This window comes from Haemorhous mexicanus, chromosome 7 (assembly GCF_027477595.1).
Source record: "Haemorhous mexicanus isolate bHaeMex1 chromosome 7, bHaeMex1.pri, whole genome shotgun sequence".
Taxonomy (NCBI): Eukaryota; Metazoa; Chordata; class Aves; order Passeriformes; family Fringillidae; genus Haemorhous; species Haemorhous mexicanus.
Window position 1 is genome coordinate 3,027,420 of NC_082347.1, and position 27,180 is coordinate 3,054,599.

General features: G+C 42.4%; 1 protein-coding gene across 4 annotated transcripts; it reads right to left on the bottom strand.

Annotated features, from left to right (window-relative positions):
- Positions 1 to 290: 290 nt before the first annotated feature.
- SLC25A16 (solute carrier family 25 member 16) lies at positions 291 to 19,874 on the bottom strand. Of its 4 annotated transcripts, none has more exons than XM_059850850.1 (10): positions 19,749 to 19,874; positions 15,695 to 15,787; positions 13,490 to 13,623; positions 11,768 to 11,831; positions 11,136 to 11,174; positions 5,746 to 5,867; positions 5,160 to 5,226; positions 4,261 to 4,423; positions 3,332 to 3,400; positions 291 to 1,842 (listed from the first exon to the last, which is right to left on the bottom strand). In XM_059850850.1, the coding sequence occupies exons 3-10, from the start codon at positions 13,550 to 13,552 to the stop codon at positions 1,686 to 1,688; spliced, it is 744 nt and encodes a 247-aa protein (XP_059706833.1). In that variant the 5' UTR covers positions 13,553 to 13,623; positions 15,695 to 15,787; positions 19,749 to 19,874; the 3' UTR covers positions 291 to 1,685. The 4 variants fall into 4 exon arrangements, with proteins under 4 accessions (XP_059706833.1, XP_059706831.1, XP_059706829.1 ...); XM_059850848.1 differs by lacking the exon at positions 19,749 to 19,874 and adding an exon at positions 16,636 to 16,825 and having other exon boundaries at positions 291 to 1,581; XM_059850846.1 differs by lacking the exon at positions 19,749 to 19,874 and adding an exon at positions 16,636 to 16,825.
- Between the last annotated feature and the right edge of the window lie 7,306 nt (positions 19,875 to 27,180).

A 27,180-nucleotide genomic window follows, 5' to 3' on the forward strand; every position in this document is an offset into this window, starting at 1 on the left:
CTGGCTTATTTGCTCACACAGCAAAACAACAAACAAGAGAGAAAAGAAAGGCACTTTAGTTTTCTAATGCAGTGGATTTATGTCTACTGCAAGAACTTTAAAGTGTAAAAGTTCACTGTGATATTGGCTAGCTTTTCTTTATGGGAAACTAAAGATCAGATGAAAAAGCATATTTGCTGTCACTTAAGTAAGAATGACAATGTTGTGCATATTTACTTGTTAGGGCAAACAGATAATTCCAGAAATATGTATTCCTCCTGGCTGCAACACACACAGATCACACAAAGACATTGGTTCAAAAATTTTAATAAAATATATCCAGATACATTTCATTCTCTGTCCATTGCTACAGCGTAAATTTCAAAGAAACACATATTTTTAAGAAACTGGAGGGGAAATTGGGCCACGGAATCTATAACTGAAAATCCAATTTGTTAAATTTGTCAAAATTAAGCAAATCAGTCTTACCATCCAGCACTTAACATCACCATTTGCCAATTCTTAGAAGACACTAAAATATTTACAATAAATAAATAACTTACATGAAGTAAATGCTTTACAGTTTCCTGAATCGAGTGAGTAAAATCAAGAGTACCAATGCAAATCATGTATAAAATAATTCCTTCCAGAAAAGGAACCACAGGAGGAGGCCAACATGCAATAGTCTATTGCATACCATGGCTTCAGGAACAGTACATACACACACCTACAGAGGCCAATACAATCTTCATTCTCTTTTCTGTGTGAGGTTGCACGTGGTCCATATGCCTAAAGAAGTAAATGCAGCAGCATGCAGTTGTCTTTGGCACCATGGTTTAAGGGAGGGAAAAACCTGTTTACACCAGCTAGTACTGGGAGAGTACATACTCATAACATACTCAGCCTTGAACAAACCAAATCAAGGACCCACAGCTCCACAGAAAAGCCTTCTAAGATTAGGCCCCCACCACCTGCCACAAGATCTGTTCTAGCACTCATCCCTGTAAGCTTCCCCCCACTTTTATTTGTGTAGGACAGCATTTCTTAGAATACAATGCACACCAAGGAACTTGTTTCCAAACTGCAAGCTGTCTAATACTGCTGAATACATCTTGCTGGTTCTAGCTGAAATGGCTGAAGATACCTTCCTGGGTAGCAATTTCTGTTCTTGCATACAGAAAACTTGGACAGAACAAGAATAAAAGGCTGCTTGAAGTGTGCTCTGCCAAGCTCAGCTTCTACAGACCTGGCAAGGATCTGAATGCCAAAATCATTGCATTGTGTTCAAATCAGTTTACTCCATTTAATTTTTAAAGAACAACAGATGCCTAATTACTAGCTTCAAAAGCAGCATGATCAGCAGCATGTAACTCCTGGGATGGTGATAAAGCTACATAACTAACAGCTTGGAACCCGTGTAAAACATGGGTGTCATCTCCAAAACTGTGTCCTTCCTAAAATTCATCGAATGAAGCCGAAAAGACCAAGTGCCAAAAAAGTGTTTAGAGCTAGCTAATGTTTATTTGGATGTGTCACCCGGTTCTGACTCCAGGAATTTAACCACATTTTGGCAAATAAAGATGTCAGACAACAGCAGGTCCACTGTAACAGAAAGATTTTTTTGTTAAACTTCAAGTCATTTATTCATCAATATCATTTGAGGACTGATAGTGTAGTTTTACAGAAAAATCTTCTAAAACAAAGAATCAGTTGAGGTGCAGGAATTGTTTCATAAGTTCATACGTGGTGAAAGCCACGGCCTGGGAAGGAATACAGCGAATGTAATTCAAGGACAGACCACGGTACAGCCCCCTTCTTACTCCGTGCTCTTGGTACACGTATTTCAGTGTCTGCACCATGGTACTGGGAAAGAAATCATCAGTGGAGACATGTATTCAGTATCAAAATCTTTTTTTTTTAAATGCAAGGTACTTTTAACTTGGGTTTTAAGAGATCTATGGAGAAAAAGCCATGGCATTCCACACAGCAAAGCCACCCTGCACTTCCACAAGAAATTTAAGCCCAAGGCCTAGGAATTGGAAAGAGGAAGGTGCAGTCCCAGCTAAACAAGTGTTTACAACCATCCTCTTTCCAATTCCCAGGCCTTGGGAATGTGTTTAGCTCCACACATTGTCTTGCCTAACTGGCATGAAAGAGCAGAGAAGCATCAATTCCTTTTACCAATAATAAGCTGAGAATATTTTGCCTTATTAAAAGCAGAAATTGCACTGTATGTGCAAAGAGAACTTTCTTCACATACTTGTATTGAAACTAAGCAGACATGAAATGGAAAGCACTTCAATAGCATGGAAATACCAAGTACTCTAAGACAGGGCTCTTGGAGAGCATCTTCCAAATGTTCCAAAGCTTCAAAACTTCCTGCCTGCTTTATCCTCTCATCCTCTAAAGACAGACCTGTGTCTCTCCTTGAAAGCACAGCTCTCTATACGGTCACAACAAAATTATTAAATGGGGAAGCCTCAGGTCTGTAAAAGGAGTCCTCACAAATGCAAAAAGTAAAACCCCGAGAATAATGAACACATTTTTATTTTAAAATCATCAGGAGTGGAAAACAACCAAGTTAAAAAAAAAGGCTGGTAAAGAAAACAGAACAGAACCTTCACAGTTAAGCAACATCTAGGTTGTTTGTGAAAGGTCACTCAGGCTGCTCTTGGTAGGATCCAACCTTCCACACAGGAGGTTCGCAGTGAATTGCACTGGATTCAGACATACAGAATTCCACAAGACTGAAACTAACCAAGAGAAAACTGTCCCAGAATATTGAATTCGACTGAGACAATTTGAAATTCAGAAAGTTTCTCAAGATGGGAACTGATTAATAGCATTATGATTTTTAAGTTATTATGGTGCTTCCACTTCTACTGGAGGAACCTCAACAATGTGTGGGGTGTAGGAGGTTACTGCAAGTGCAAAAAAGCTCAAATAAAATTTTATTATGCAAAATCATCCTATGGAACAGATTCTGCACCATTAAAATACACTTTGAAACGACTTCATTTCAGCAGAAGCATTTGGTGTCACTTTCAGAGAGCTTGCTGATATTAAAGGTAGCACAAGTAGCATTAAAACACAAAGACCAGTAGAGATACAGGATAACTAACAAGGGTGCCATTGTTATTTCAGGTGGTTTTTAACCTCAGATTGATAGTGGTAGCTTCTGTCTGCAGGGAAACTTCTTTATTAAAAGAATGAAGAAATCAACAGCATCATAGTTCAGGGGCTGGGGGTGGCTGTTTTCTTATGGTAGCTGCTTTCTTTTAAAGTTTAAAATTAAGAGCTGAACTTTGCTCAGACATCAAGAACTCAGTACAGGTGAAGAGGAAATACTCACAGGCACTTTTCAGAGTCTGGGAGAACTGCCCCTAACTGCATTCGCCTGCGAGTTACATCCAGGGGATAGCTACAGAGGAGACAGGGAAAGCAGATGAGTGACAACTGTTGGAATGGTGTTTAAACAAGAACACAAAGAAGTCCACAAGCAACCTCCCAGCTCTCTTTTCACTGAGTCAAGAATCCAGCTTAGATTCTCAACACAGCTGAAAGCTCTCCAAAAAGGGAGACTCCCCTTACACAACCAAAACCAGCAAACCAGAGCTCTTAATATATTCCATTTGGCACTAGTAAGGAAGAGACATGAAGATCAGATGAGAGTATAAAAGAGTCTGTAAAACGCTGAAGGGAGAAGACACCTGTATTGAAAATAAAATTAACAGTTTAAAGACTAATAGGCAGTGATATTTACAATGCAGTGATTTAGTGAAAAATCCATGCTGTGTAAGTCCATTAAATTAACTTATTTTATGGACAAAATAAAATAGAACAAGGACAGGGTGAGAAAGGAAAAAGCAAGCAAAGTAATAAAAATGCCAAATACAATATCTAAGACTTGTTTGGTTTTGGTTTTTTTTTTTAATCCTATGGTTTCACAGGTTACATAGGTTTGAAAGTAAATTATGTTCAGGGTCAAACTTTTTTTGCTTTCCAAACAAGTTAAGAAGCAAGATTGTTACTAAAAAAGATTCCAGCAGGTTTTAGGAGATTTGCCTGGACTGGCTTAATTGACTCACTGGAAAACTCTTAAAAGACCCTGAAGATCAAACAGATATTTAGTAAGTGAAACAATAGGAAATACCTGCATTTCAGTATTTGATTAATTTAAAAACCTTACTAATAATTAGACTTCAATAAAATTGTGTCAGAGAAACATTTCTTTAGAATGAACAGCTCCAGAGATGAAACCAGCCCCATACCCCAACTTACGATATGGTCTGAGCTATTGCTCCAGCTATGCCACCACACAGCAGGTTTACATGAGTTTTCAAAACTAACACATCGGGGTTATCTAATGAAGGCCGTCCAAGCAAGTTAGGTGCTTGAGCAAGTCCAATGCTCTTTAAGGTACCAAAGGTAAAAAAAGAAAAACCTAAAAGGAAATTTAATTTTATGTACTTTCATAAAAAAGCAAACCATTTGTTGATGCATCATCATAAACAGAAAGCTGCATTTACAAAATGAAACTGCTTTACAGTTCTTTTGGAAGTTTTTTCTTATGCAGAAAAACTGAGAAACAATATTTTGAACTTCTACGGAAACTTCTGTCCAAATGGATTTGTGTTTATACATAATGCTGCAAAAACACTTTAAATAAGCTAGACTGTGAGTGTTAAGTTACTGGATTGCTGTCAAGAATCTTTCCGTGCTGCTAAGAATGGCTCCTGAGATTTTCTAAGTGAGGGACGTGGCTCAGCCTTTACAAACGAGGGTAGTTGAGCCGGGCTGCTGTGCTCCTCTGCTCCACATCACCGCTGCTTTACGGGCGGGAGGTGTTTATGGAAAAGCCACCAGGAGATGGAGCCAACGGAGGCTCTGAGGCCGCGTTTACAGAGCCCCAGCTCGCAAGGATCTGCCTGCTGGAGAGAAACAGCCTCCTTGTTTCCTTGGGGGGAAACTGGGAAGTACAAGACAACCACTAGTTTACCTTTCTCACTCTCAGCTCCAAATTGCAGAAAAGCTAGGCTTTGACTATTGAAGACACTTTTAAGGAACATCACTGAAGGTGATTTGGACAGAAGTCAATTAACTAGGTGTGCAAATATATTAAACAAACTTAGTAGTGCACAGAAGTGCTGAAGGACTGGCATGTTCTGGTTTTAACTTACCCGCGTAGGGTGCCATTCCCACCACAGTTGGCATCAGCCCTCTGTAGAAGCCAATAAAACCACCTTCCTTTGAAAGAAAAACACAGCAGCATTTGTAGCAAGAAATACAAGTGTCTTGAGTTACCCCACTGCTCATCCAGACTCCCATGACAGCAATCTGACTAGCACCATCTACCACCAAGGAGCTCGTGCCACGTTCTGCTTCCTGTGCCTGAAGAATTGAAGGGACAACTGCCTGGCTCCAGAGGAAATAAATAAGTGAAAACCAAGGCGAAAAATCTACACCCAACATTATAACTGGAAACATTTATGCATTATACATAGCCCTCCTCCCCAAATATTTTTGTTAGCATCACTACTTTTCTTGAAAAGCAGCTGTTTCTGACCTCCCACCTACTTGAGCCTTAGCTACAGCTCAGCAGCCTAAGGCAAAAGCAGCATCCAAAGAACTTTTTACATTGAAAAATTCAAAGTACACGCAATGAAGTCATGTTATTTCACACTAAGCCATTATGTTCAATGAAGTGCACCATTATTTAAGAGCATACTTTGCTTTTTCAGAACTGAAGATTAAAAGAAAAAATACCTTTGTGTAAATCATCTTGAATGCATGGATAATTCCCATGTACTTGTGTTCCCCTTTTACTTGGAACGCCAGGCGAACTCTAACCATATCAAGAGGGTAAGTACAAATCACTGCTGTAATACCTTTATTAAAAACAAAAACAAAACAAGCAAACAAAACTCACCTAGACCTTATCTGATTCTAGGATTATTTTGAAAAGTAGAATTTCCTTTTCTGGCAGTGAATACAATGGCATATACAAACTATTATATTACAGAAACACTTAAAGTCACTTACAATCAGTAAACAGGAACACTAACTCCAGCAACACACAAAGGATTTGTTTGTACTTGGTGTTCACTGAAGCAGCACACCTAGGCCTAGATGTTCCAAGATTTATGGGCCTGACTGTACTCACCTGAGCTTTGAAATTCTTAGCTCCAAAGACTCAGGCTAGTTAAGTACATCAGCTTTACTGGATTGCAGCCATGAAACCTAATCCTACCATACTAAAAAAAAAAATTCACTGAATTTACATGTCCTATTCCAAACAGTTTCTGTCAGAACTGGGTGTCATTACTGAGCATAGATACATGGATCTAGCTACTGTATCTGAAAATATGAAACATATTCTAATGACACACTAAATATAGTCTAATTACATCTAAAATAGAGCCAGGCTCATACTGATGAGAAGTACTTAACTGTGTTGCATTACTGCATTTTAATAGCTCATGTTACATCAGCACTTTTATTTTAAAACTGAGCAGAAAAGGTTTCTGGACTTAAGATGCAAAATAAAAGGGAAAAAAACCCCAAATCTCAGAACTAATCCAGTTAGGAGCTGCTTCAAAACAGCTTAAATGCTGACCAACTTGCAGTTTTGGAAGCACAACTCCAGCACAGAAAACAACAGTTCTAATACCTGTCTGTAACAAATTCTTTCCAGCTGCTAGGTATTGAGGTAAACCCCTCAATGGCTGACAGAGTCTTTGGAAGGAATAGTTAAAACTGTTGACTGACAACAGTGGTCATTTTCTGATGGTACACCACAGTCACCAAAAAAACCCCACCAAAGAACCAAAACTCAGACAAAAAAAAAAATCTGGGGAAAGGCAGAAAAGAAAGTAAAAACCTTTGTCATTGGCACTGTTTTCTGGAAACTGCTCTGATTTAGCCAAATGTAGCTTTTTAAAATTGGTAAGTACACAAAAGATACAAAAGATAAGTACACTTTTGGTGGAAAGAAAATTGTCACTTGTTTTTGTCAGGAAAATGTCACTTCCTTTTAAGTTTTCATAGTTTCTTAATGACACCTCTTTTTGTAGGTGTATCATCTCCCCTCCCTTCCACAAGGCCAAAACAAATCCATAACAGGGGGAACAAAAAAAAGCAAACACAACCAACAACAAAATCCATATGCAACACAACCCCTGCAGACAAGCTCTTTTACATCTGGAGTTTAAAAAAAAAAACCACTGTTCTGATAAACTGAATGATCTGAAAGTTATCAGGATTAGATGGTGAGATTAAAAAACACTAAGTGAGCTATCCAAAAATCTGACACTCAACTCTCAATTGGGAACCAAGTTTGTGGGATTCTGGATTATCCCATCAGTAATTCATTTTAGAAGACAAAAACACCTCTTTTGGAGATTTTGGAAAAGTCCTCTGAACAAAAAGCAGACATCTGCTGTTTATTTCTGGGGCTGCCTCACCCACAGGATTCAAAAGTTGGAAGCTGCAAAACACTAAAGCAACTTCAAGACTGTTTCCACTGACTTACATGAAATGCAAATCCTCAGTCTAGAGCCTTTCCCTAATGGATTCCCTGAGATGTCCAGAAATATCATCAAATAGATCAATTCAAGCAGTTAAAAAAAAAAATTAAGGGAGGGGTAAAGCACTTTTACAGAGCTTAAGAGTGCACAGGAAAGTCATCCCACTTCAGAAAACAGACTTTACTCCCTTCTTCTCTTTCCAGTCATGCACTGAAATCTATCCAGGCACTTCCTCTGAACAAAGGCTAGAAACAGACCGAGCAAGAGCTTGGTGAATGCACTCTTTAGTGAACACACTCTGAAAATAGCACAATTTAAGAAAAACAACACAGGTGAAACTGAAAGAAACAGTATGCAGAGAAAGGATTTAAATAGAAACTTCTTAAATTTTTTCTTAGTCTTCTAGCTATGAATTTTTAAATTTTTTATTAAAAAAATGAAAGAAGTAAAAAGGGGATCTGGGACATCAGCCACAATATATGCTGTCTTGTGGCAACCAGGAGAGGCATGTTACTGCTTTACTGTTCATCTAAGGAAAATGTACACACAAGGGATCAAGATTTCTTTTGGGGCTCAAGAGAGACCCTATCCTTTCCAAGAGGAATAGCAGCCAGCTGTGGGACACAAAGTCATTGTGGTGAAGTCTACAAAATTACTCATCTCACCTCTGCTCCTTAAACACGACGTTAGGAGAAGTCAGACCAGAGCACCTTAAGGCTCAGTCCCAAGCTTGAAAAAGCAAAGTCTATCCCCACTAATGACAGCTAACCCAAAAATCTCTGCTGGGGTAGGTTAAACAGGACAGATTCAAAAGTGCATCAGCAGTTCAGAGATACAGCATTTGCCACTAATCTGAAATCATCTTAATAGGGGAATGTAGCTACTCCCTTCAAAGAGCCACTTCCTCAAAAGCAGCAGACTTTCTCACTGCCAATGCTGACTCAGAAGCCAGGGAAAGACCCTTCTTCACTTCCTATATTGTCCTCAAGCACCTCTGACCACTCTTGGGGACAAGATACTGGGTCACACAGACTAAAGACGTAGTGACAGTGAAGCACATTAGACTGTCCTTGATTCCCTTCCCAGGCTTTGGCAGTTAACAATGAGCTTAGCTCCACAGGGATTCATCTGTCTCCCAGTTTCCCTACTACCTCTCTGTTCTTAGTAATTTTCTTTCTGTGGAAATAAAAATAAAAAACTATCTGGAGAAGAAAAAACCACAAGTGAAATGCATTTATATTGCAAACACAGCTGGTATGCAAGTTTTTATTATCTCTGTATCATGCTCTTTGTACTTTATCAGGAGCTCCAGAGATCAAATTAAGCACTGCCAGGAGATTCAGAGGAATAAATTTCAAAAAGTGATAAGCACAAGACACAGCCTTGAACTGCAGATTTGCTCCTTAGCTAATATAAAGATGAAATTATCCAAGTAGCATCTTGTGAACAAAACAAAGCTTCAGAAACTACATACACAGAAATTGCTGCTGATAAATATTTATCAGGTTGAAGAACTCCTAATTTATCAAGTTAAAGAACTCCTAATTTATCACTCCTAATATTTCTTTATGTCCAATAAACAATAATTCTGTTTCTTTCCACTGCACATCTGAAGAACTAGACCAGATTTTTTTAAATGCTGACTGAAGTAGGCAACTGTTAACTACATAGTATTTAAAATGGAGACAGCCAATATCCTCCTAGATAGTGCTAGGTCAGCACTATTTTCAATCACTTTTAATAAAAGCTAAAAACAAAAACATATTTTCTGTATTAGTTTAATGGGACTTGAGTTTATTCTAGATAACATCTAGAATAAACGTCTTTTCTGGCTTTGTTATTTTGAAGTTAATCAAGTGCAAAAGAGGAAATACACATTTCTATGTTTTGATTTGGATTTTTTAATTAGAAATCTTAAAAAAATAATTGCTAAAATCTGCCTGTGATGTTTTATTTAATGTTACTTGTTAATTTTTGTTGTTATTTGATAATTTTCTTTCCTAAACCCCACCAACCTCTGATTTCTCTTCTGCCTAGCTCTGTCTTTCCTTAAAAGAAGCTATACCCTACTGATCTGTTAATGAAGTGTTACAGCTGAAATTTGAATCACACAAGACTCAGGAAATTCAGAGTTAGAGTTTCCACAGAAACTTTAACTGGGTCTCCTTAAAAATATGCATTACAATGGGCTTTTTTTTTCTCTCCCTCCACCTCCCCATCCTCACTGCCCTGTTTTTCCCTGTGGATATGCTTTTGATCCTGTTTATCACTTACAGAAGACACTTGAATGTTTCCCTCCACTCGGAGCTGATTCAGGCCTGCTGACCACTAGTCTCGTTTGAAACACTGACATAAGCAAGATTTAAGTTCAGTGGGGACAGAGAAGTGAAAGCAGAAAGCTGCCTGGCTAGATGCTGGAGAAGGGACAAAAAGATCAGAGAAATAGAGGTTATGTAGTCTCAATCCTGCACCCCATGAAACTGTGAAGGCCCCTGTGCACCACCACTGGGGTTTGTGCAGCACATCATCTCCTTTAGTGTTAAAGGGTGGAAGAAACAGAAAATTATCCTTTATTGGAGCCAGCACAGGAGGGAAAGCAAGAAATATTACTAACTGCTTTCAAGCCTTTTCTTTTTTGTTTGCAAACCTAGAAAACTTCTGTACCAGATTTCAAACTCTCTGCTCTTCTTAGAGCCTCCTTCTTCCCCTCTATCTCCTTGATATACTTATGATAAACCCTCTGCCTCTTATTATCTAAAGAATATCCCAAGTAGCAGTTAATGCCACCTAGTAAACAAACAGCGAGACACTCACATGTGACACCATATAAATACTTGACTGCTGGGTTCATCTCACCCCCAAGTCAAGCTCAGTTCCTCACTTTTTGGGTTCTAAAAATGAAACTACTGAGTATATGGTACTTAAACACACCACATAAAGCAGAGTGTGCTTGGCAGAGAGCTCTGCCCACCAATTTATTTCTGTTATTCTAACCACACAAACCAGATTTAACCAGTAAGGTGCTTACAACAATGCCAGATGCTATTAATTTATTTATGGGAAGAATTTCACTCCATCCAACACTGACAGATTAAGCTGATTATTCAGTGTTTTCACAGTGCCTCCCAGTCAGGTTCCCAGTCTCTGACAAAGCTCCTGGAAAAGCTGCTGCTGCTAATAATAATAATAATAATAAAAATAATCTTTGGGGGGGAGTATATTGTAAAATGTTCCTTAGAACAGTTAAAGCCAGGGGAAAGGAGAAAAAGGAAGAAAAAAACAAAACATCTATGTATCTAGGGTTGGTTTTGACTTTTCAGATAGAAAGCCAGCCAAGTTCTGGAACATATCTTAGCAAATGGGCTTTGTTAGTTTTTTAGAACTCTTCTCACTGTTTAATTTCATTCTCTTTCCTCTGATGCCACACAAAGTCTGAATATTTTAATGACATCTTCCTAGTTTAACTGAAGGTAGTATTAAAAAATCCCAGTATTTTTTTTTTCCAAGAGAAGCTAAATATGAATACCTGTGACTATGTAAGGACTGTCACTAGCCAGTACTTAGCCTATTTTACAAAGGAAAAGGACATGAAGAATCACTTCAATTAAACCTCAGTCCACTATTACTTACCTTCCCCTGTGTTTTTCTTAGCTACTTTTGACTCAATGACTAGTAAGAAGAAAAAAAAAATAAATAATCATACTATACACTGGCAGTTTACTGATAGGTTTTTCTGCTGCTATTGCACTAAATAATAAATGAGAGATTTTAACATTCACAAATATGATCTAAAGAGCATCATGACAATCCTGCACTGGACATGGAAAAGTACAGACATTTCTGGCAAATCCAAAGAAACTACTCATTTGAGAAGCCACAGTTCTCTCTATTTCTGTGGGCTTATATTCAACCTAGCAGCAGTGCAGAGGGGCTGATGAGCTAATTCTACCAGAACCTGCATCTTTATACTTCATATTGATCACACTGGTTTTTACACTTTTTAAATGCCATACTAAAAGACTATTAAAAAACTGTGCTTCACAACATAGCACAAAATTCACTGCTTGCACAAGTATTTTTTAAAGAATACTCTTAGACAAACAGATTTCAATTAGGCAACCACGTTAAATTAACCATTGACTAGTATATTTGCTTAATACAAATTTGCAGGAGTTTGACCCAACACCACATCAAATCATCCTCTGAAGGAATATTAACTTCTGAGCAAAAGGCATGTCTGAAATCCAAGTACAAAACCATACCTGCCATGGATCCAGCCATTAATCGATGCACATGCCCAGAAATCCCAAGCTGTTTCTTTATTACCTACACAACGTAGAACATTGTCAATAGTCAGATAGCAGAAAAGGCAGGGAAACACAGCACAAAGCTTATTAGCACATTAGTGCAAACTCTGCAGCAGTTTCAAGAAGTTTACAATGCTACAAATTCAATCCAGAACATTTAATTACTGTTAGAATTTTTTAACACTCTTTCCAATGTTAAACACTGTTTCCACTGCTGCTGTATCCAATTTCTTAATAAAAACATCAAAGTACTAAAAATTCTATGAACAAAGCAAAACAGTAAGTTGAAAGTGTTTGTACTGTTTACTTCAGAAACTAGATTAATTGTTGATTTAGTTATCATTAATGTGTGTTAAACAAGGCACACCGAGTATATACAGAGCAAAGGACACTGAACAAAATTGAAAAGTAAGAAGAGTCAATTTTTCTTACATGCACATCATGTGAAATACTCCCATAAAGATTTTAACTGGATTAAAAAAAAAAAAAAAAGGGAGAAATAAAAAGGAAGAGAAAAAGGACAACATTTCAGAGTAAGTTAATTACAGCCTAGAAGGAGTTAGAAATTACCTCCCAGGCTTTTTATCAAATAACTGAGACTTTCTGCTATAAAGATCATTCAGTATCTTCCTCCTTGAAGAATTATTTTTCTTTTACACATCCATGCAAAATATTGTGAAGGTTTCTGGTCAATTAATTGATAAAAGAAAGTGCTATGATGCTAACTGGGTTCTTGAAATTGCAGATTCATAAATCATTTCAATGACAAAGCACAGCATGCAGTCTTTTATTCCATACAACATAAAAAATGTACAGATCAACAGCATTCATGGTTACAGCACAAAGAAAAGAACCTACAAAACCCATGACATAACTTCTTTGTATCAGTCTTCTGAAATTGACTCTTAGGAAAGGGAATCTCAAGATCAATCCCATTGTCCCCAGTGAATATTGTACCATTTACTTGGCTGGGTACTAAATCTGACCTTTCAAACATGAAATTTCTCCTTGCTAATAGCAAAATGTTGGGTTTTTTTTTTTTTACTACAAACAGCAACGTTTAAAATACATTCATGCTAACAACCGACCTTCATGAGATGTTGCAAAGATTTATTATGGAAGAGTAAATTCAGGAAAAGAGAAAAGAACTGACAAATCTTACAGAATGCCCAAATGAGCATTTTTATCTTCAAGGTCATTTTTATCTACAGCCTGACATAATAATTTGTGAGGTCAAATGTAACAGCCATATCCAGCAGACTTTCAAGTTTAAGTCCTTTTATCCAGGAAGCACCAGGAATCCAAACATATATACAATAATGTTGTTTCATTCTACATTTTTTGCTACATTTTTCACAAAGGGCTACATCATAGCAATACAAATAGCAGTAGATTTTAAATTACCTTTTGTTTTCATTAAAAAAAGGTATTATTCTCAACAATACAAACATGTAGAAATCGGTGTGAACTTCTTTTTCTTAAGCAACATTGCAAAAGCTTCCCTGTTGTCCTGGTATTTTTAATGACTAAATTCTGATAAAATTAAGCCACCTTACAAAAGATGTGCAGCTAGTTAGTAAGACACAGAAGTTTCAGTGTTAGTTTCACTCACTCAACCAGTCTGTATTCATTGCAGACAGGAAAAAAAAAGAAAAGAAAAACAATAAATTCAGCTACCTTTTTATATTGGTCAAATGCCATAAACTGAATAGCACCATAGGGAAAGATCCTGATCATCATCGCCCCATTTCCTTTGTACAGCCCAAGGTAACCTTCCTTTTTGGGGACAGCACACAACGTAGAAAATACTCCTGCAGCAATACAGAAAAAGGTATTTAACACTCTGGGGAAGGAAAACAAAAATCAAGGAAATGCTACTGTAAAGAAAGTAAGCATCTAAAGCTAAGGCTGCATCGTGTTCCTCACGTAAAGTGGCAAATCCACTTTCACTGCCCAAACATTGCAGGAGGGGAGAGCCTTAAGGTGAAGTTTTATCAGTTCTCTCATCTCCCAGACTCAGTGAACCTCTGCACCCAGGCTCCAGCACTTGCCTGGACTGTGAGCAAGGCTCCTGCAGATGCCACTGCTCATCCACAGCAGCCTAAGGCCAGCAACACAGGGGGAACTGGCTGACTATGCCTTCAAAAGCTAACACCATGGCAAAATTATATTGCCACATGCTAAATTACAGATTAAATGCCATCACTAGGGAAATCAAATTGTTGAAGACTCTCATTACTTACAACTTAAACATCTCACACTCTTTATCTCAGAGTTGTTGCAACAAGAAGCAATCCTACTTCCTCTTATTCGGTGGGAAATAATGCAACATCACACAAAGTTCAGGCAAAACCTATAGTTTTACTGTAAACATTAGCTATGCACAGTTGCTATCAAATTCACTTTGCAGTTTGATTCTATAAAAGAATTAACTGTGATAATCAAACTGTTTTGATTCATGTGCAACTACTAAATAAGAACCGAAAATGAAAATGATATCTTGCTTTCAGGCAGGAAGAAAAAACTGGCTGACAAACTTTCATTTGAAGTTTAAACAAAACAAGTATCTATTAGTTTCTGGGATTCTAAGATGATGAATAGATTAGTGCACCTCTTTACTTTATCATTGTATATTAAGATATTATTACATATTTAGTAGCAGATTTAAGAAGTCATGCTTATTACATGCCTCTGAACTTACTTATGCCAAGACCAGAATTTCTTTCTGTGCTGCAATGATGAGTTACTGTTTCTATTCCCTAGAACACGGGGAGACCCACAAGCTCCACAATGCAAAGGTATAAAAACACACAGGGAGGACTTGGACAAACTGAACCATCGTGTCTCTGCACTTACAGGTACCTCATCCACATAATTCTCCTTTTTTGCCTAGGTGTAACATGGACACACATTCAAGTCAGACACAGTTCAAATAATCAGCATCATATCTGACTCCCAAAATAGGGAAGAACATAAGATTTTACCTGCCAGCTATGGCACAGTACAAAGCAAACTAAAGATTTAAAATCCCAGGCAAACCAATTATTTCACCCTTCAATTCTTAGACTTGAGTGTATACTTATGTCTGTGTTACTAAAACACATTGCTTGTGTTTCCCTTTCTGCCACAGTGAACATATATATCCACTGAATTTTATGATTTAGCAATGATTTATTTTCCCAGCTTTTAAAAAACATTCTCTTTAGTGGCTAAGTTAATAACAAGTTCAGTTACATGCAAAATTAGCCAACTCAAAATATTTTTTTTCCTCCCTGAAAATTACAACACTTAAATTTTGGAGCAAAAGTTATGCCATATTTCAGTAACATCTGACATAAATGGCTCAAATACTCTGCACAAGAGGGCACTGTTCCAGCCCGCAGGGAACACTTCTGGACACGTGAGTTTGCTCTCACCATGATGCAACACAGATGCTGAACACAGATCACCTGCACCTTACAGCAGTCACAAACCCTCTGCTCTCTGCAATTCCCACCAGCCATGCCTCTGTCTGAGCTGCAGGGATCCCCACGGCCCCTGGGAACCCCTGCAGCACAGTTCTCACTGAAATCATCCAAGCTTTGAAGCTCTGAGTGCCAATCTGCTTCTGGCTTCTCTAAACAAAAGATCAAGCCTAGCTCTTACATGCCTTATTGAGAATTATTCTGACATCTCAATCTCTAACACTTCAATCGATACCACAACTTACACAAGGCTTTGTTTTTCTTCTCAAACAGTAACAAAACACGGCATACAGCCTGACCAGACAGATACAACCTCCTGTCGGATGAGCACCTTTCTTATCAGCCTCATCACTGAGTGAATTAATACACCCAAGCCACACACACTGCATTTAAAGCCAAACCTTAGCAGCCATCTTACCTAGATGTTTGTAATGGTGGTTATGAGCTTGCAGCAGAATCTTTACTCGATCCAGCGGTGCAGTAGTTGTTTTGGCACAACATCCTGCAACACCTTTCCAAGAGAGAAACAGAAGAGTGCCAGGATGAAAAAAGTTCTTTAGATCAGCAGTTAAATAAGGGATTTTTCTAGTGCAGCTAACTCAGTCAGGAACTGGAAACAGCCCCAATGACAAGTAAACAGCTTCCATTAGATACCACAAAGCCCCTAAAGCCTTAGCGAAACATTTAAGCTACTTTTCCTGTTTACAAAAACCCAGGCCACTGTCTGTCTCAGCTGCTAAGGTCATTGCAGAAGGAACTTTCCTGAAAGTTACTCAAGAGTTTTCCATCCTATTTCCTCCTTCCCTTTGCGGGAAACAGCCCTTGCCGATGTTCCCAAGGAGGTGGGCTACGTGTCTGCCGCGTACCCTGCGCTACTTCAGAGCGCGATCCAACAGAGAGTGAGGCATGATGGAAAAACTGTAAACAAACACAACCTTCTCCTACCCCCAGCAAATCAGTCACCTGAGACAACACCTTACAGGAAGAATAAATAGGCTTTTTCTCTGTAAGGTCATTAATGTGGCATTGTGTTTGCCAGGCTGTCTCGCCCCTGCACACCACCTTCATCTTCTGAACAGCAACCTCAGCAGTCTGAGGACAGGGATAATCCTCCCTCCCCAAGGACCCTAAGGAGGGTTTGGGCTCCGGGAACATTCCGCTGGCGGCTGACCAGGGTTCCTCGCCGGTTCTGACACACGTGCGAGTCACTGGCGGGCACCGCGCCACCCGCGTCAGTCCATTAGGGGAAAAAGGACAAGCGAGCTCCCCGCTTCCCCGGGTGACGAGACCCGGCGGCAGTTCCACCGGGGACAGCGACACCGAGGTCCGCCTGCGCCGCCCCCCGCCCGGGGCACCCACCTCCGGCGATGAAGGAGCGCAGCCAGTAGAAGTCTCGGCGCGCCGCGGCCGGGGGCAGCGCGGCGCCGGGCCCCGCCGCCGCCGGGGAAGCCATGGGGCAGCGCCGGGCCGGGCCGGGCCGGGCCGTGCCGTGCCGTGCCGGCGGCGGCTCCCTCAGGCGGCGAGCGGCGGCGCTCGGGGCAGCGCGGTGCCCCCGCCGCGCCGCAGGGGCGGAGCTCGGGGCGGCCCCGCCGAGCCGCGGCCGGGCCGCGCCGCGGCGCCTGCGGATCGCGTCAGCCGGGCCGGGCCGGGCCGGGCCGCCCCTCCGCAGCTGAGCCGCGGGAAAGGCCGGGGTAGCCCCGCCAGAGCTGCTTCTCACCTTCTGCCTGCTCCGGGGCACGATGCGGCGTGGAAGCCGTAGTTAGTGCCCCCGGGGATCGCTTGCTGCTCCTTCAGAACAGTCATCCGCCCATTTCGCTAACAAATACCTATATATAGACCTATGGGCCAATGCGCGCACATAACCAAAACCTAAAGAGCTCTAATTAGACTATACTGGAAAATACATCGATTTTTTTTTTAACCATTTAAATAGCTGCTTCAACTTCGGGCTAGAACATGAATATTTCTTTTGTCTACAATTATGGCTTCATACCCAGAAAAAAAATATTCAGTATGATTATTTATATGCAAGTTTCAAAATACATCATAATGGGAAACTTCAAAAAGAAAAATCAGCAGTTTTAGAATCAGGAAAGTCAAACATTATGATTCCATAGCTGTCAACATTTTGGACAATTTTTTAGATTTTCTGCAATGTCTCTGTTGATTACAGTGTATAAGGCTTTCCTTTATAATAATAAATACCAGGAGGTATTTGACCTTTTGTCTTCAGCTCCTGAAGAAAAAACTCAGAAGTGTACCCTCTAAATGCTGGTGCATGGAGCAAGGAGAGAGCACACACCTGATGCTTTGTGACAGCTGGTGAGACAGCTCATGCTGTCAGCTTTTCCATTAGTTTTCTGCAGTTATTCACCCATTCCTTATATACTTTTTGCCCCATACATCTTCACTTTGTATTTCAAGTATTTCACATATCAATATGCCCTTTTAAAAAGTTAGTCTTCTAACACAAAGAAACCAGTCAAACAGATCTCAATGCTTGCACAAGTAAAAGGAATCACTTTCCAAAAAGAATTGCCATAATACTTTTGCTTCCTGCTTGTGTCAGATTGCCTTCGAGAAAAATTACTCATTTTTTCCTTTAATAGATTATATTCCTTAAAATTAAGCATGTGTCAGAATAAAAAAAAAACTTCATTTAGCTCTATTTGATCATTCCATCATTCATATATGCGAGAAATGGCTGTTACAATAGTCATTCTTTCCTACAACTAAAAAAAGGATAGATGTCTTCTACAAACCATTAAATAAGTCCTTTACAGCAGAAAACCCTCAAGCCTTTTTACCTTTTGTAATATACCTGCAAAATTATTTTTTTTATTGAAGTCACTCTTTATAAGTCTCTAATAGAAAGGCAACTGTTCTGTGAGTTACTGAAGCAGGTTTTTTAAGTCACTGTTGATGCCATATTCTCCACCCAATTTGTATTCTTTTGGGTTTCTGCTCAGGAAAAGCCTCCTCCCACCACAGCAACCATACTGTGTTAACAGTTCCAGCTGTAGGAGCCTAATTTACTGATTTCACACAGAAAAGCAGTGCAACTGCACTAACAGCTGAAAGTCATCAAGTTTCTAGAGTTTCACCACAGACTAGAAAAATCAATAATCGCAAAGATGGGCTGTCACTTCTCTTAGCTATGGGCAGGATATTTCAAGGAGATCACTTTGTCAGCCCTCACAATTTAGGGAAGGGTACATACTGTTTAGTGAAGCAGTAAAAAATTTGTATTGCAAAACTAAACAGACCATCTTGCATAGATATACTAACACACAAAGGAATTCAGCAATGAGTTTTATGTACCTAGCTTTGTTGGGTTTTTTAAATACTTACTGGTATAAAGTGTTTTCAAGGTCTGTTTTCTTTAGTAGAGACTGTAGTAGTTCGTTTGCACCTTTAAATATTAACATTCTCCCAGCTGTCATTTAATCTTTTTACCTCAAAGTGTTATCACCTTTTACAGAATTTCTCGGGTGGCATCTCTTTTATGATGCATTCTTAAAAGTCATCAGAAATTTTAATGTCATTTGGGTTACACTCAGGTGTGACACTATGGCATCCTCCCCCAGTAAATTAACAATCAGCAGGGGAAGACATTAAAATTACAATACTCAGGAGCAGAGCAACAAATTTAAAAAAAAAATCAATCAGGAAGGTAGTTTTATCAATTGTAATTTGTTCCTGATATTTTCTGTTGCTAAAGATGCTTGGTTTTCTAAACATATTTTAAATACACATCAATTAAAATAGAATATTAAGATTCTAGTTAGGTAAGCTGTCCTCATAGTAGTGGTTGCCAAAAAGATTATTTTCAGTGCTCTTAAAATGCTAGTGTACACCACGCCCTGTTTTGGGATAGCTGTACAAGTTACCATCAGGTGTCATACCTCTGTAAGCTTTTTAAGTCTTTAGGCTTGCTGCTGGTCTTTACTAATTAGTGATGTGATGGAATAACGATCTAGCTGCCTGTTCACTTGCCCCAAACCATATCTACAGACATCAGGAGTACATAACTTTCCCCCCACAGTAATCATTCTTCTTCTGCCACAAAAATCACAGCTTGCAGATTACAAGCCTAGCAAACCCCAGTTCCTCAGGACTGTGCTGCCCTGAACTCTCTTTACCTCTGTCAGCAAGTAGCTAGAAGTGCTTCTTCCTGAGGTGAGGTGAGCAGGAGCCAAACAGGAGCAGAGCTCAGGAGGTACCTCCATGGACAAGGCACAGTCCTGCAGCAGGACAGGCAGAGCTGGGGGCTGGGAACAGCCACAGGCACAGCACAGAGCACAGCAACAGAAGATAAGGTCCTATGGCACAGCAACAGAAGATAAGGCCCAAAGCTACGCTAGAGGCAAGCCTGAGAGTCACCTAGAAACCAAATCCAGACAACAAACAAGCCCAGAACCAACACACAAAACAAACACACCTACACCAGAGCTTAGACAGGAAGAAATTACCTGGCCAGGCCTGAGCTTAAATGGAGTTCAGGGCCCACGAATCAGGTGTGTGGCTGGTCAGGGCCATGAAACCTTGTTGACACCCTCAGGACCCTGACAAGCCCAGTCAGTGAAGTCTTTAACCAACAGAAACATCTGACTGATCAGTTACTGAGTCTGCAAATACAATGGGTGCCAAATTTCTCTGGCTAAGCAGGTCTCTTCCTTTCTTTCAGGAGCCAGGAAGAGGTGTGCCCTATGTGAGCCCTGTATCACATGGCTTACTGCAAAAGTGCAGCACACTTGAAGCATCCAAAGCTCTTGGGTCTGTGCATGCACAATTAATCATGTCAGATGTGTTTACCAGCAAGGTACTGCACAATCGTTCTGCTGTCATGCTTTTTATTACTCATGCACTAGCATGCACTCAAGTAAGGGCCGAGATTTCCAATGAAAATAGAAACTGGCAGTGAACTGCTGTCCACGGCAGGTCAGGAACATCTGTCGGGAAATATTTAGAATAAATGCAGTGGGTCTGTATCATGGGTATCAGAAGATGAAATCATGGTCCCTTCTGGCCTTATTTCACATAAAATGGTGTTAACTCTTAAAGTATCTGTGTTCAGTGTGCCTACAAATGTTAACCTGTTTTCAGTGCCAATCAGGCTGGGAGATACTATCTACAGAACCAGGGCCAAGAAAGACTAAATGAGGAAGTGGTTGTCAAAACCACAATTAGAATTCAAGAGTTTCTGCAATAAACTCATGTTCTTCGAGACTTTACTCTTTCAGACAGTGCCAACTAACAATGCTGTGGGTGCTTTATCTGATCATCTGTATTACAAATCCAAAGGCATTGACAGTGTTTGCCCTGTGTTCATCTGCATTCACAGGCATAGCACCCCACACCAGTATGGCACACAGGTGGTCACATCTGGGCTGTGAGCAGGCTGGTCACTTTGTCATGCTGGAGTCCAAGCTAATAAAGGTAAGGCAGCCTTTGATAGAAAGTGGAAGCTGTAATCTGTGTTTTGTAATCTCACAAGCAAACAACCCTAATGTTTCAGTATCATCCTTCCACTACAAGGGAAGCAGGGCTAGCTAAGATAGGCCTGGTTAGATCAAATCTGTCCCTTAAAAAGCAGTTTAGGTATCTTTGCAGAGTAATTCTCAGAGCTTTTGGTTTGTGAAGGGCTAAAGTTCAGCATCAATCTAACCTCTCTTAGCTTGGACTGATGCTGTGCCTGTTGGAGAGGTCTGATGCAGATGACACTGCAGGACTAATTCAGGCATATCTGAATAGTTCTGCTTCCAGGGTCAGGGCCCTGAGGGCACTAATAGGTCTTATTGGACCTGACCAGCTGCATCTGGAGTCTCCACCCACATCCTCTGCCCATGGGCCCAGGAGCTTTATTTAAGCTCTACCCTGGCTAAGGAATCAGTTTTGTTTATTTAGAGCCTTAGTTTGGACTTGGCCTCTTTTAGTCTCTATGGACTCTGTTCAGTATTCCCTTGGGTTGTGTGTATTTTTCCTTCCTCTATGGGTTTCCAGACCTGCAGCTTGAGTTCTTAGTCAAACTTCAGACCTGCCTCATCTTCTGGAAGCTGTTTTATTACCTGGCCTTGTGCCTGAATGCAGATGGTGTCCCTGGGCCTGTTCTGTTTACCCTGTGTGTGTACAATGGGGCTGGCTGGTGAGGTCCTTGTCCTGCTGGCTGTTGTGTGGGGCTCCCTGTCTCTCAGTGAGCAGCTGCCCCTCACAGCTTCTTCATGTTTACCACAGACTTGAATTTTGCCAGAGCTGCCTGCAATGCAGAGCTACTTACAGGTTTGTGCACTTTATTGCCTCACACGACGCTGTTCAGTTTTATTCATTCTATAGGTGAGTGTTAACTTGTATTTTATTCTGGAGAATAGCATAGGGATAGGAGCACCAAAGGTCCACCAGCTTAAAACCTTACCCAGAAAAACAGCCAGTAGCATGTACACAGGGAAGGAGGCTTGGGCAGCATGCAGAGCCCTCAGTGCACTCTTTCAGCTTCAAGTAACATTTAGTAAAAACAGCACTTCTGTGTTGTGTGGTTTCGGTTAAACTTTCTTCCACTATTTTTGCTTTAAAGAAAGAAACTCCCTAAAGTGTTTTGCCTCTTCAATGTGCTGTAGTATGGAGTTGTGTGGTTTGAAAACACATTGTATGAAGTTGCTATGTTCTGATTATGTGTTTGATCTATTGCTTTGATATCCTCTACTTTGGAGAAAGAGTTCATTGCTTCTCTAAACACACATTGAGTGAATGAGTATCTCTCTCTGATACTACTTTCCATGCTGGTTTTGTTTTTTAGTATATTGGTTGGAATTTCAGCCAGATTGCTGCCTTTCTAGGGTGGATATAGTGGTCCATTTAGGTGCTCCATGTGCTTTTAGGTACAATTGCTATGTTCTTATGTGTCTTTCAAGTTTCCCTGTGTACCTCTAAAAGCCAACCAGAACTGCACATTATATTTGAGATATGAGGGCACAAGAGATCTGGGCTAAATAATGATGGCGTAGGGGTGTTTCCTGTTCACTTCTCTCCTTCTTTTGTAATGATCCCTGACACTCCACTTGAGCACACAGAACAGCTTCACTGCAGCACCTGTCACACTACCAGGGTCTCTGTTTTGAATGGTAGGAGTTAAGTCAGAAGCTGTGATTTCTATGTGCCTCACATTGCATTTTAGAGAAAGGATTTCATCTGCTGTTTTATTCTGCTGTTTTATTGCCCAGACAGTCATTACTGTGTGATCTTTTTCCCAGCATCTAAACTCAGCTTGCCTTGCTAAGCTGAGTATCTTACTGTTGCCAGAAAAGATTGTGATCTGGTGCTACTTGCTTCCCAGGATGGAAGACCTCAGACCATGAGCACATAGGTCTGTAGATGTGAAAATGAACAATTATTAGTTTTTTGTTTCCTAGCCTTTAGCATGTTTTTAATGGAGCTGTGATTGTGTATGTTGATGCTTGAGTGCTCCTGTTAACCTGTTTATTCTAGATAAACTTTAGCCCTCATTGTTTGTTGCTTTCCCTCAAGTTACTAATTTTTTACTCTGTATTTTATTCAAGCCCAAACCTCTAACTTATTGCCATCTCCCCAAGAAACATATTCTGATTATGTGGGGTTTTATCATCGAGTTCCAGTTCCTTCAACTTCTGCTGTACAGCAGTTTTAAGAGCAATAGTTCATTTACCTCTCAAATCACCTGTGATTTTATCTTACAAAAATAGCTTGTGCTTCCTTGTATTTTAGCAGATCAAGTCTTTGGAATAAGTCTGATATCCAGCCCTGATGAAAAGATGGAATGGTTACACCGAGCAAAGAGAAGTTGTGCATTGCTAAAATTCCCTGCCATTGAGGGCAACTGTTCAAAATTCAGGTGTCCGTGGTGAAGGTTTCACCTTGTTTCAACTGAAGTGTCTGTGAGCTTAGCTAAGATTCCCAGACTGTATTTCTCTCTCGATGCAGGGAAGTGTAGGGCAGGTGGGAAGAGGATGGAGGTGCAAATTGGTGATAGGCTACCTACCCACTATCACTGAAGAGCAGCCCTGACAAGGAGCTGTGCAGATCTGTGCTTCTCCTTTATCACATGGCACTTAAACCAGCAAAATGTTGGCATTTAAAGCATCTCTAGGAATGGATGGATGTGGATAGTGCTGCTCACTTGTATGCAGCAGAAAAGCCTCTCTGCAGGCTTACATCTGACTGGGCTGGCTCACACTGGAAGTGCTTTATATTGCAACAGCTACAGACTTAATAATAATGAAGCCTTTCTAAAAAAGTACTGCTTGGGTATATTGTTTCACAGATCCTATTTCCAACATCTGTTTTTCAGTCTGAAGAGATGTTAGATTTGGTGGCCTGCTTTTCACACAAGGCTGTGGTGATAATGAGGGGCGGAAGAAGTCGGTCAGTGGACTGACTGTTCCTCTTACCATAACATTTTACTCACCCGTTTCCCTCTGGAAAGGAGCAGCAAATATCGTCAGTGGCTCTTAATGAATGAGGTGGGGGATGGGGAAAGAGCAAGGCTCATTATGTTTTGCCTCCTTGCGGGAGAGAGAGGGCGGCTCAGCAGATCTTCCTTCTCAGCCAGCATCTTCCCCATGCTTCTGGGAGTGTTTTTTCCACGCGTGGGATGGCCGGGCCCTGCTGGACGCTGGTGTTCGGGGGTCCTCCTGGATGGCACATGTAAGGGGAAGAGGGTTTTGTCCCCCGGGGAGCCCCTCGCCTGTCACTGCTGACCCGGCTTTCCCACTCCCAGGCTAAAGAGAAAACGGTGATTTTATGGCGTGGCCGCCACCGCGGCTGACCGGGGGGTATGCGGCGTCAAAGCACAGCCTCCGCAAGTAGCGGGATAATTTACCTTTTCTCTTGTTGCCGTCATTTAATGTTGTTGTTGATAAATAATCCCCGGCGTTACCAGCCTGGCACGCCGACGGCGGCTCTCGTGGGCAGCCGTGGGGGCACCGCCGCCCCTCTCGCTGTCCCCGGGGCCGCGCCGGGTCACCCCGGAGCGCGGGGGCGTGGGTGGGGTGTGGGGGGCGGCGAATCCCGCTCCGGCCGCGGGGATCCAGGGCGCGTTTTGCCGCCTGCCGGGAGGGCTCGGTGCGGCGAGCGCCCCGCCGAGCCGCCCCCTCCCCGCTCCCTCCCGGAGGGTCCGGCCAGGGGCGACGCCGCCGGAGCACGGAGCACGTTTCGCGGCCCGGGGCTCCTCTCCGCGCCTGGGCTCGTCGCGCCATGGGAGCCGCCCGCCCGCGGGGGCCCGGGCCGTGACCCGCGCCCCGCTCCGAGCCATGCCAGCATCGCCCCTTCCTGAGAGCTGCGGGCTGGCCGCGCCGCAGCCCTGGTACGTGTGCGGGACGGCTCCCGGGGCTGCCGCGGGCGGGAGGGGGGAACGGCGGGGACCTCTGCTCTCGGAACCCCATCTTTTTTCTTTCCTTTTTCTGGATCCCTCTGCTTTTCCACTCCCTTCTCTCTTATCCCCTTGGCTAGTTGCAAAGTTGAGCTTCGGTAGAGTGGGGAGGGGGAGGTAAAGGCACTGCCGCGGCCAGGCTCGGAGCCCCGCGGCTCGGGCCGTTCCGAGCCGAGGAGGAAGGCAGGCTGGGGGTTATTCAAATGCAAAACGGAGTTTGTTGGCCGAAAAAACGAAGAAGTCCGGTCTCCGTGGCTGTGCTGGAGCGTGTCGGAGCTGCAGCAGCCAGAGCCTGCCTGGAAAAACCCGCCAGGCAAGAGAAACTGCCTGCAGCCTGCGTGGAGGACAGGGAACAATTAAAAGGGACCCTGCCCGGCCGTAGGGGCCCCCAGCCAGCCGGAAAAACCCCGCAGCCCATCCCGCCGCCCCATAAAACCGCGAGGGCTGTGCAGCATCACCCAGCGGAGGTGCCGCTGGTGCGTGGGGCTGGGGGAGCGTCCCCGCGGGTGCCTCCCCGCCTGTGCCACGGGAGAAGCCGGGCACGTCCGGATGGGCGCTGGGGGTCCCCAGAGCATCCGCTGGGGTCGGTCCCATTGTCTGCAGCCCCGGCGAGGGCTCCCGGCGTTGGGGAGGCACGGCCAGCGGCGGGGCCGGGCCACGAGGAGCCGCCGCCTCCCCCCCAGGATGGCCGTGCCTGCTCCTTCCTCCCTTGGGGTCCGCCTGCCTGCGCCAGAGGAAGGGGAGCGCTGCAGGGCTGTAGCCCCCGGGGCGCTCCTGGGCGCTGAGTGCTTGTCCAGCTGCTCTTGGAGCTGGGGGACAGGAGGTGCTGCTCTTATGGCAACTGGAGGCTTGGTGCTGGCGGGAATGCTCCCTGCCGTGCCCGTGAAAGAACCAGGGGAGAAGGATGAGGTTCGCCGAATGGGTGAGGAGAAAGGACGCGGCGGCCTGCTGGGAGGCAAGAGCAGCTAACCTTCCCAAGGTATGGCTGCTGGGCCCGAGCAGGGAACAGCCTGCGCTTGTCCGCGACCAGGCGCAGCGGCAGTCAAAGGAGACGCGCCAATTGTGTGCCCAGCCTGTCCTGCGCTCCGCCAGCCTATCCTGCTGCACCCCAAAGATATTTAAAGGGCGACGGAGTCCGCATCACTTGTATCTCGGCCTAGGCAGCAGCTAGCCAGCGTGGTGAGATTGCTACTCCTTTAAGGAGGAGAGGGGAATGTGGAGCAGGGCGTGAGCGCACCAATGTCAGCGGAGCGAGGCGGTGGGAGTCGGCTCCTGTAAACAAGCTGGTCGGGGTGGCTGCACCAGCGTGCGTCTGGCTAAAGAGCTCCTCTGCTAGAAATTATAGTGCAATAATGGCAAAATGGGCAAAGATCGCAGCATTAGGTATTTAAACATGGCTGAGTGGATTTCTAAGGCAGAGGTGTCTCTGCATTTTCCAGACAATGGAAAAACCTGTGAAAACAATAATAATAATAATTGTAATATTCCAAATAATAATAGTTCTCCCCACCCGTGCTCAGTGATTTTTGAGGTTCTCTTCTGGAAAGGCAGAAAGCTATTCTGTGGTGTAATTACCCTGTTTTAATTAAGTCAGTCAACACGAATTAGGAAAACAGATTGAATTGGGAAAATTTAGCATTTTCTCTTAGTCTGGGCAGGTAGACTGTTCGACCCTAACTGTAAAGGAGGAGAAAGCTGGTTTATGCTGCTCTGAGGTAGCACAAGGGGTGGTGGTGGTTGCTCTTGGGATGAGGGTCAGTCCCTCAAGATAAAGAGTTTGTTGTGCTTGGAGGAGACAAGGGCAGACTGGGTTGTGCAAAGCAGGTAACTGGGGAAGAGCTCAAGTGAGATGTACCAAGGAACTTTGATAGTCACAGTTTCTGTAAGACCTAATTCACTGTGTACTAATTTAAAATCTTCACTAATGGTGTTTTATTATGACTAGCTGTTGAAGCTGGCCTAAGCACTTCCATCCTGCTTTCTGTCTTCAGATAGTTAAAATTTCAAAACACCTTTCAGGCTGAAATTTTCCAGGCTTAATCTTTGCCTGAAGGTTCTTTCCTCCACCTCCCCCTTCTTTTAGCTGAGTTTGAGATAAGGTGATTCAGTTAATGGTGGAGAGGATTTTTTGTGGGTTTTCTGCCTTTTCTTGTTTTTAAGAAAAGGCAAACCCCCTGAAGAATGTAGTCATATTATCAAAAAGAAATGAAGTGTTTTAAACAGCATAAATGCAGAATTAGAGAGGCTTATGATGAGCTAGGGTGTTTTGTTTGGTTTGCTTGTTTTTTTGTATTCAGATGTGTCTGGAGTGTTCTGGTGGATGGGGTTTTTCTTCGATGAGCCTTTAGAAATTACTTGGTATATTTTTACTTTTTAGCCTTGCCCCTGTGAAGCTCAGTGCTTGGCTGTACTGCACATAGGTTAAAGGAAGCCACTGTTCCTGCCTGGCTGAAGGGAGGATGCTTGCACATGTAGTGTGAGTCCTCACAGTTGATTTTTGGTTC